At 40.8% G+C, this 10,506-nt stretch overlaps 1 protein-coding gene across 1 annotated transcript; it reads right to left on the reverse strand.

Moving 5' to 3' along the window:
- Positions 1-7,844: 7,844 nt before the first annotated feature.
- Positions 7,845-10,267, reverse strand: LOC131883440 (uncharacterized). Its single transcript, XM_059230916.1, has 2 exons — positions 9,813-10,267; positions 7,845-9,749 (listed from the first exon to the last, which is right to left on the reverse strand). Exons 1-2 carry the CDS (start codon positions 9,813-9,815, stop codon positions 7,983-7,985), a joined length of 1,770 nt encoding a protein of 589 aa, XP_059086899.1. The 5' UTR covers positions 9,816-10,267; the 3' UTR covers positions 7,845-7,982.
- Positions 10,268-10,506: the final 239 nt, after the last annotated feature.

Below are 10,506 nucleotides of genomic sequence, written 5' to 3' on the forward strand. Positions count from 1 at the left end.
ACAACTTTTCCAAACTTTTTCAATATTTTTTGGATGTTTCCAAATTAAAAGTTCATACAAATTGGGAAAGGAGTGAAAAAATATGCATTTCAAGAAGACGGTTTTAGGTTCATCCCTAAACTTTGCTACATCTCATTTAGAATTAATGTTTGTCATAAATTGTAGTTGTAACTAAATTATTTGCTGCAATTCTGAGCCATTGTTCAGAGAAGGGATTTTTTACACACACACACCATAATGTCTTTTGACCTCAAGGTACCGATGATTTTTTCCATATCTTGGCGCTTTCAACATTTTCTTTACAAAGAGGCTTGATTGGCCAAGAGAGAGTGGCATGATCAAAAAGACTTGAAGAAAAGCCTTCGTCTGAATTATCATGCAAGTATTCCAAGAAAAAGGGGTTTATCATGGACAAGGTACAGCCATAAATTTAAACAATTGTCCCCCACTCCCCATTGCTCAAATACCTGATGGTAACAGTACTGGATTTTTGGCGTTTTGGTAAATATCGGATTTTGTACATTGCAAGCGTTGTTGTCATTGTTGCATGAGCACAAGTTTTATCTAATGTTTCGGCCTAATACTCCTAATGTCTTACAGACTTTATTTTTTACTCTCTGTGACATATGAGCTACCTTGATTGTTTTTACCTCTCAGTCCCTTTTCGGAGAGGTTCACAATTAACAAAGCGACTTTATACGCATTTGTTTTATCGTTGCACTATATTTGGACCTACAAAATCAATATTGATACCATCCAATAATTCGTTCTACACAACGCGTAACAAGAGAAATCGCTTGAAGCCACAACCAATACTGCTCTCATATGTTAATTGGCAAGATCATTTCCCGAGCTAGAACATATCTAATGCATAATTGGACCTGTCACTACAATTGGCATGCAACTGCCCTCGACTTTTCAGCCGAATATTTGAAATCCCAGGATGATTCAAATTTTGAACAAAAATGGAAGAAGGTCTAAAATTCAATGAGTTAAGTCTTTTCTGTTCTTGGTAAATCCAAATGATAAAAACTTTCCTATCAACACTTAGCGACGCTATAACGTTGAAAAATATTGGAGCAAGATCGAAACCCAAGTGAAACCTGATTTTATTATTGTTAATTGCTAATAATACATCGCACTCCAAAGGCTGATTAGAGTGGATTAACCAATTTTGGTCTGATATTCGAAACTAGTCGTCAGAAATAAACAGGTTCTGGGAGCTTCACCCATTCAAAGAACTTGAACTAGTGTGCAGTTTCACGTTATTACTATTTTCTGTATTCCTAATGGGAATTGACCAAAAAATTATCCCCATTAAGTCCATCGCAATACTGTGCAATTTCATCACATAACCTCCAAAAGTCTGTAAGTAAAGAACTAAGAACATATCAGACTTACCAAAGGCCAAAATGTCCACGCACCATTTTAAGACGGAATCTTCATTTTCGCTCACCTTGACCACTTCAAAACAACTAGAACTCATGGGCTCTTTTCTCGGCCGAGTACAGAATGGAACTGAATCCAATAATGGAGGAGGGGTGCAGCTTTTGGAAGTTCTTCCAAGGCTCCTTCAACACAATCCTCATCATCTCCGTGGCAGTGTTCATCTTGCGGACAAATCTCATGACGACCGGGTCAGAATATTTAAGTCATGCAGCATCTTTCTCGTTTCCCGGTTTGACCATTATTTCACCACCGACATTAAGACCGATGAGTCCTAAGGGACTTTATTCGTATTCGTCTCTGGCACAAGTCTGGTCATATCATCATTATTTGGCCATTGTCGGCCCTTGAGTCGTGTTCCATTATGAGCTTCCTTGGGGTTTATCTAGACAGGGAACTCGAAGTATGAGCATCTATGATTTCGTCACCCCTCGTTTTTGCCCCTCGAGGGTGAGAAATTCTCGGAAGAATTGAGGAAATAAGTCAAAGCGGAATGCTGAATGGAATCGGGCAGGCTGGCCTCAATTGAGACTTGAAACAGACCAACTTGTAACACGGTATGTAGTACTACAGGCAGTCGAGGATCACGAGTGATGTGTTGCTGCACTTTCCTCAGTGTCTTTGATCCAAATGAACTCTTGGGGGAATGGGGAATGGCTAGTGAGCTCAAAAGGCATTTGAACCTACCCACCCGACAAGGTCATTCTATTCCGCAGAGAATGAAACAAAGCGACATGGTCAACCGGAAATACACTATTCATGGTATGATGAGACACCCCCGGTGAACGGGCCAAGAGGAATAAGCGGCTTTTAGCTTCAGCTGTCTTTTGTTATCAAAACTAGAGTAAAATCTATGGATATTTTTTCTAGCTTTATTCTGTCGGATTGAGGCTTATGGTTTCGTGGGCGAGATTACAGCCTTGGAAAAAAGGCATAAGTCATCCAGCATCTTAACAAAGATTTGAAAATTGGAATCAAATTGGCCTTGTTACTACGCTCTTTTCTCTGAAACCCTGGCTCTTCTCATGTGTTTTGGACTCATAAAGTGGAAGATTCTTGATTCTACGACGGACAACAACTATCAGGTTCAGTTTATTATTCAATATATGTTTTTTTCCTTCTTAAAAAGGGTCTGTTTAAACTAATAATCCCCTGAATTTGACTGGCCGGCTGTTGTACCAGTTGTACCCCTGAATTTGATTTTCAAGCTTCCATTTCCTTTGAAACTCACGCAACTTATCTTTTCAACAAACAATGATAAAATAGGAGCAATCAATTCAGCGTTTGGACGGATTCTAAAAATGTGATGATGACTCCGATAAGTTGACTAAAAGATCGATGTCTAGATTGTGGATGCCAGGCGGCCGACCACTTGGAGGCAAAGCTGTACAATGGACCAATTTATCAATCTAATTCAGTGCACATTAAAATCGGAGGAGTGTCAAGATTTATGCGTTAGACATAGGTAATGATAATAATTGTTTTTTAATTGTAGGCTATATTAAACCTGATAAGATTCAACATGTAACCTTTTCCTTTGGTTGAATGAATAGAAAAGCGCAGTTTTTTGAAAAAAAGCCAATTATATTTCCTTATATAAGATTCGTAAGGAATAAATATGTAAAAGTTATTGATCCGGTAGCATCTTTTAAGGCAGACTCGCATTTTTTAAAGCTAGCATTCCAGATTAACGCTACTTTCAAGGACCAGCTCGCAAAAAGGTACCATCCTATCCGTATTGAATTTTACAACTTTCACACCAGGTTATATCGAGCAAATAGAAGCTGAAAGAAGAGCCTCATAATGATATTTGCTAAGGAAAAGTTGTAGGGATATCTTAATTCCAGCTTCCAATTTTTAAAGAATCCTGTTTTTTTGAATCCAAACCCTCAATATTTCTGAACTGCGCCAGTCGCCAAGTTAAAGCTCTCGATGAAAGTTTTGAGACAGCATTGCTGAGCTTAGTTATGAAAGCCCTTGATGTTGACCTATCATGTTAAATCCCAAATAATTAGCCCACATTTTCATGGTCGTAAAATTCTCTCATGGGTGCATCTATGATGTCCAAGCGGTGGGCCTTTTCTTCTAAGGAACTAGTTCAATCCCAATTTTGCTATTTGTGGCCTCGCACATCTTTGTCTAATAATAGAACATCCTTAATGATCCCCAACTTTGGCTCAAACATGTTTTCTTCATGAGGTGAATACAGTAAATCCTCCTGGCTCATTTTGTTTTTCTCGAAGGAAGATGATCGGCTAAGCTATTGCACTTGTATACCTTCCTTGACAAATCCCATGGGAATAACCTGATGAGGAATATGGCCTTCAACCTAAATTTCGACCTGGCAACTTCCAATCACATTTTTTTTCTTTATCTTTTTCATGCGGACTTCCTTACCGCTACTGGGAAAGGGATCTCCGGCAGTTCAAGACGGAAGCAAGTATCAACTTTACGTGATTTTACATTCATATAATATCTGATCCACCAACGAATGAGAGTTGGCAGACCTGGCTAACAATTGAATATAAGGTTGAGCAGGCATTTTAGTCAAAAACTTGCCCAAGTCTGACTTCCATCTTGCTACTGGATCACACCTACATATTTCCTGCGAATGTCTGAGGGGAGCAAATAGAACAAAAAAGGAGCCCGAGACAAGAAAGAGTTAGCAGAAAGTTCCTTGAACCATAATGCATTCCTAAAGAGTGTTGGCAAAGGGACGAAAAATGCTTCATATTTCGTCCACAAAGAAACCGACATCCCCAGGACATCCCATTCTGGATCCTGATGACAACTTAAATGGGTTTTCCATTCCTTGATATCCAGGGGAAATATTTGCCTATACATTTTTAGCAAATGACTTGAAGTATTTTCATATCTCAAGTGTGTCTCTATTATGACATGGATCATGGTCAGCCTAGAGAGGTACTCTTTCAAAGGCATAAACCTTTCTATCAATTTTTGGCAGATATCAAAAGTTCAAATTCTTGCCAGATTTGTGGGAAATTCCTACAACCAACTGAGGGATAGATCTTACAACTTTTTGCATAGATTTTGATGCTCCCATCAATGTTTTGGGTGAGCTTCCCTAAGATTCAACGATCAGGATAATTGATGAGCTCAAAAATTTCACTTTCCATTGTCTTGCTTATATTTTATTATGTAACTGTCAATGTCTGACTTGTTTGTAGACAACAACAAGTAGTTACAAATCGATTTATATGACTTGCTTAGAAATAAAGGATCAGCTATTACCCTCATTTAGTTTAATGTACAAATTCGGCACCCGTAAGTTATATTGGGATTTCTCATCTTGGTTTAGTTGTTACAACCAAAGTTATTTGTAAATAAAAAAACCAGTTTTAACAAAAATGGTGCTAATATCAGGCTGGCTCCTGCAACCAAAGTTCTTATGACGAGATTTCACTGTATTTTCAGTTTTTTGAACAGTCTAGATGACGAATCATACGGTCCAAATTCTGGTGAGATGTTTACACTTCACATCTCTTTGAGTTTTAATGTTTACGGGAATCATTTTCGTCAAACAAAAATCTCCGAAAAATTAAGATCGATTACCGGTTACTAATTTCTTCAAGACCTGATAAAAATTTGCAGGAGGCGCTTTTCTGATCAAGGAATCGAATAAGGTAGATTTACTCTAGGATGTATGTATACCCGATAGCAATCTATATAAATATTATATAAGACTTCGATGTCTCGCTAGATTTGAACTAATTGTGGAACAGAAAGCGGATTAGCAAGCATTGAGAATAAAGTAATTTGGTTTTGATTTTTAGGTTGTTTTTGTCGATCCAATAACTTTTCTATGTGGACTTCCTTACTGCTACCAGAAATGTGATTCCCAGCACCTCAAGATTAAATTTTGCCACTTCTTACGCATGATGGTGATGTCTCTTTATTCAGGGACTCGTTATGGGAAAATAAGAAAAGAAATAAAAACGCATGTTATTTCATGCTCACATATATTCTGACCCGACCATGAATTAAAGTTATCAGATCTGGCAAGCCTTTGAGAACAGGGATAATCAGAAACTTTGCTCAAATGCAGGTGTTGATCCAATGGTAAGATTTAAGTCAGACTTGGACAAGTTCTTGGCTAAAGTTCCTGATCAACCCTAGTATATTCAAGGGCTAGTCAGATCTAGCCAACTCTAATCCGTCGGTGGATGAATATTAAGTTAAGTAAAATAGATAGGTTTTCTTCGACTTGAATTGCTTGGACTTCAGAAGTAATCAGAAAAACCATTGCCAATTCGCCTTGTTGGAGGCCAACATTTCGAAAAGTGACCACGTTTGAGACTCAATGCCAACAAAAAATGGTTGTCCTCTGACAATTTATCATCCTTTGTCATTTTTTGGGATTTGAATATGTTTTCCTCTCATGATTCAAAATCTGAATTTCATAAAGAAGCCATGGACACACTCTGTCCCGATTGAATGCGACAAACGCAAAATAAGCGCCGAAATTGGCTGCTTTCTGCACTTCACTATTCTTGGCTTCAAATGGCAAAGCCGATCAGTATGTTTTTTCCACTAAGTTCGGAATGCACAAATGACAAACAACGAGAGATTGATTCATTCTTTATCGGTGTCATCAAAATGGAGCATTTACTCACTCTACATTAGGCCGTTCAGGGGGCTCATCCCAAAATGTCATTTCCTCCTTTTGTGGAGCGTGTTCTCTAAAATTATCTTGTTCACGTACGCCTTGGTTATAAATCTGATCCAATTGAATGGAAACTTTTTCTGCTTCTATTTCAGTCATTTCTTGGTTGTCCCACTTGCGTGAACTTGTTAAGGTTAAGCGATCGACAGTCATGGAAAATCGTTTGAGCGATTCGAAAATCCTGAGGAATTGTGAATCGTGAATCCTGCACCAAAGGTAAGCAATCCTTCAACATTATGTTACAATATATTGGAATTCATCCAAATAATCTTCCAAGGTCAGTTAATTTCGCAACGATTCTCATTTTAGTTTCCGTCTACTATCGGAAGATCAGAAAAGTAGATATACTGAGATGTCCATTTCGTAAATGGAGTGCATTTTCCAAGTCGTGACTTCATCGAGTCGGAATGGACGGAGTTTTGAGATGCTTTGCGGTGAGAAGACTCATTACCCACCTCTTGAAACGAAGTGCGTACGCTGAGTTCACGTGCAACTAGGTACCTATGGACAGTCTATATGTGAGTATGAATGAATGGTGAAGCCGTTTTGCAGGAAAACGCTTCCTCTCCTAATCTCATGACAATCCGGTGATATTTCAAATTTCGAAGATACCATTCACAAGTCAGGAAGAGTAACAGAATTAATTTTTCAGTGCTGCCAAGCTTGATACGACCCTCAAGCCCATCAGGGTTCAAGGCGTTTTCCGCTCGAAGGGATAATTAGACCTGCATGTGATGTGCAAGTGCACCATTTTATGAGGCTTTTGGGCCAACGTCACGATTCAGTTTGATTAAAATTAGCCGTCTTCATGTGTTACGGCTGCGGAGATTGCAGGGCTTGAAAATCACACAATTACAGATGTAATTGCTTAATGACCAGACTGAAGTTTCCGTAAACTTTGGGAGAATTGGACGCCGGAATCGGCAAGTCTTCGACACAGCATCAAAGCACAATCCTGTGTATGATTGCTCAGATGCACCTGAGTCTGAGGAAATCCTTGAATGCATCGAAACAAATTGACGGCTGCCCACAGGGTGTCTTGTTCGAGCCATTCAAGTGCAAAAGTCATTTCTGAACATCAGTAAATCATATCTGTTTGACAGGTCATTACTGCGTTTGTTTTAAATAATGCACAATAAATGGAGCATGTCAATCCTCAAGGAAAGATCAATATCATGTTGGTCAATCATTCAAGGTCACACGTATGTGGTTTGCATTAACCAAAATCCATAAAGCTTTATACCCAGAAGAATTCTTGAGAAGCTACCAGGTCCTGCTTCCGCGCATTTATGGCCCAACATTCTTGACTCCTTTGGTTGAAAAGCCAGTACCACTTCATATGTTTTACTATGGAGTTCTGCAGTTTCGTTGCGGTTATCTCTCAAGGCGTTTTTTGAGGAACCAACCCTTTTTCATGTTTCATGGCCTTCCACTGGTTTACCACTATACTGAACGAGTTTTCTGGGTTGGCCGATATCGCTGCTTTTTTGCGTGTACCATTATGACAGGAGATGCATACGCCGGGGAGTAACAAGTGGTTGCATTCTTTAATTGGTACTTTACGCCAAATGCATTTGCTGGCATAGGATAATCGAGTCAAGAAAAAGAGAATCACTTCCTTATTTGAGGATATGAGTCTCTGTCAAGAAGCGGAAGGAAACTGGTTCAGTTACATTGGAACTGTAATGTTGTGGTTTTGTTGCTAAACAAAAAAAATCCCTCTGACTCAAATAAAGTTTTTGAGCGTTCTTATTCCAATTTTTGACCTGCATGAATCGGAAAACGTATCATTTGTATAAATTATCATCCCAACATAACAAAAATCTTAGCTTTCGACGATTACGATGGTTGACTAGTATCGATAATACAGAACGACCGGTGAGAGGAGTCTCGAGTTTTCGGTTGTAACCAATTCAGATTCATCCGTTGAACTGTCATCTTCTTCACCACTTTCGTTGGCGGTTGTAGATTCAATTATATCCACAGATTCCGTCGTGGTGTCAACAATCTCAAGTGCTTCTGATGCACTTTCTTCTTGATCCAGGCTTGAACCTTGGTCTTGGTTCTCAGACACTGCAGGGTCCAAATCAATCACTTCAGGGTTGATTTCTGAGACAGAGGAATCTGTGTCGTCAACTTGGGGCTCTTCAATTTCTTCCTCAGTAGGCTCTACTGAATCTTTGACGGACTCGTTTGCTTCCTCTTCAATGGCTTCAGCGTCGATGTTGGCATTGGAGGTCTGTTCGACAACAGGGGTAAGTCGAAATTGACGACCAGTTCGGGGTGCAATAGCTTCAGCCATGGGCATTCTGGGTATAACTGGCACCTTCTCAATCAGCTTAACTCGGATCGGCCGAACAGTTGGTTTTCCGCCTGTGTAATCTTTCTCCTCTTCTTTGGGTGGGCGTGGGAAGAACTTCACTCGTTGGTAAGGATAAGCCGGTCTAATTTTGGCCGGGGCTTTTTGAGGAGGGGTTTGAGTGGGTGCCTGACTTTGGTATTGTGGTTGAGGTGGATTTGATTGAGCGCGATGGGCAGGTCGGGGATTGGATGGAGGTGAATATCCACTAGAACTTTGTTGTGGGTAAGCCTGAGTATATCGAGGTTTTAAGTTATCTACTGATGGGGGAGAAACAGGTTCATTGGCGGCGTTTTCCTGATACTGGGGTTGATCAGTTGAAGGTGATCCATATCCAGACTGAACATTCTTTTGCTGAGGCTCAGGAGCCCCATAAGATGGTTGGGTAACCTCGGACTGTCCATATTGTTGTGCTGGTCCTTGTTGGGGTTCAGAAGCCTCATAAGACGATTGGGATGCCTGGGGTTGACGGTATTGTTGAGCAGGTGCTTGTTTAGGTGTAGGGGATCCATAAATGGGTTGCGACTCTTGAGGCTGTCCATATTGTTGGGCTGGTGCTTGTTGGGGTTCAGGGGCGTCATAAGAGGGTTGAGAGTCTTGAGGCTGTCCATATTGTTGGGCTGGTGCTTGTTGGGGTTCAGGGGCGCCATAAGAGGGTTGAGAGTCTTGAGGCTGGCCATATTGTTGCTGTTTTGATTGTGGAGCACCGTATTGGGGTTGGTCTTGTTGCTGTTTGGGAGCTTGGGGGGCTCCGTAACTGGGGGCAGCTGGTTGATTGGGTTCAGAGGGGGCACCATATTCACCTGGCTTTGATGCTTTAACAGGGGCCTGAGGTGATCCATAAACTTGAGGTGGCTCCTCTTGTTTTGGCGATCCATAAGATGAGCCAGCTGGCAATGATTGTGGGGCAGGTTTGTAATAAATTGGTGATGGGGTTGGAATCTCCTTGCTAGAAGCGGCACCATAATTTGACCTGCTGACTTGTGCCGGAGCTTGCGGAACGGGTTTGTAATAAACTCGCGATGGCGCTGGGGCAGGTGAGCCTGCAGGGGTAGCAGACTGGGGTGACGATCTAGATCTTGACTTTCTTATCCCAGGAATGAAAGATGTTTTTGGCTTAGCAAAGCTAATGCTGATAAAACTCTTTCCCGATCCAGGTACAGAGTGGAACAGTTCTCTGTCTTCTGGCCTTTTTTTGCATGACCCATGATTGACCAACAAGAGGACGGCCCCGATTCCAAGACAAAATGAAATTGGCTTCTGAAAAGAGAAGCATACCTTGAATTGTGTGATCATATCCTAAGAAACACCAAGTTGCCTTACCATTTTGGCTTAGAACTGTTTTCACTTCAACTTCTGCTTTCAAACTGATGAATTTCCTTGTTACTGGGACAATTTTATAGTTAAACCATCTCAACCCCTGGAATCAAATGCAGGCCTACCAATTTTGGAACGAAAACGCTGCCGTTGCTCCAGCTTTAGATTTCCGCCGAATTGCAACTCTAGGCCCTACCTCGCTCGACAAGGTGCTAATACAACCACAAGTGCCAACCGGGACCATTAGAAATGGTTGCCAAATATCGTAGAAACCCCTCACGAGTCAATGCCTTCCCAGTGATCAACCAGTAGCAAACGCGCAAAATCCCCGCAGGAATCGACCACCCGAGATTTGCTCGAACCAAAAGGGGGAGGAGAAACTGCCGCTTGTCTCTTTAGTTGGTTGGATGGTGGATTGTGATCAACATCGCAAAAAAGACAAAGCAACCAAACCACGTCTATGTCAGTCTTCTGAGACAGAAGGAGCGTGCAACAACACAACGCCAAAACCGAGATGATTTGATGTAAATGTTTTCTCGTACTTGTTTCATGTACTGTAAAGGAGAGAAATGTCGGCTCTTCTCACATTTACTGGAGCTTCTATGAGGTAGGGGATTTTGACAAAAAACGCAGTTGCATGGGAAACCACTTTCAATTGAATTATTCCTTCTTTGCGAACTAACGAATTTTCAACGACACT

Source organism: Tigriopus californicus, chromosome 7 (genome assembly GCF_007210705.1).
Source record: "Tigriopus californicus strain San Diego chromosome 7, Tcal_SD_v2.1, whole genome shotgun sequence".
In the NCBI taxonomy this organism is placed as follows: Eukaryota; Metazoa; Arthropoda; class Copepoda; order Harpacticoida; family Harpacticidae; genus Tigriopus; species Tigriopus californicus.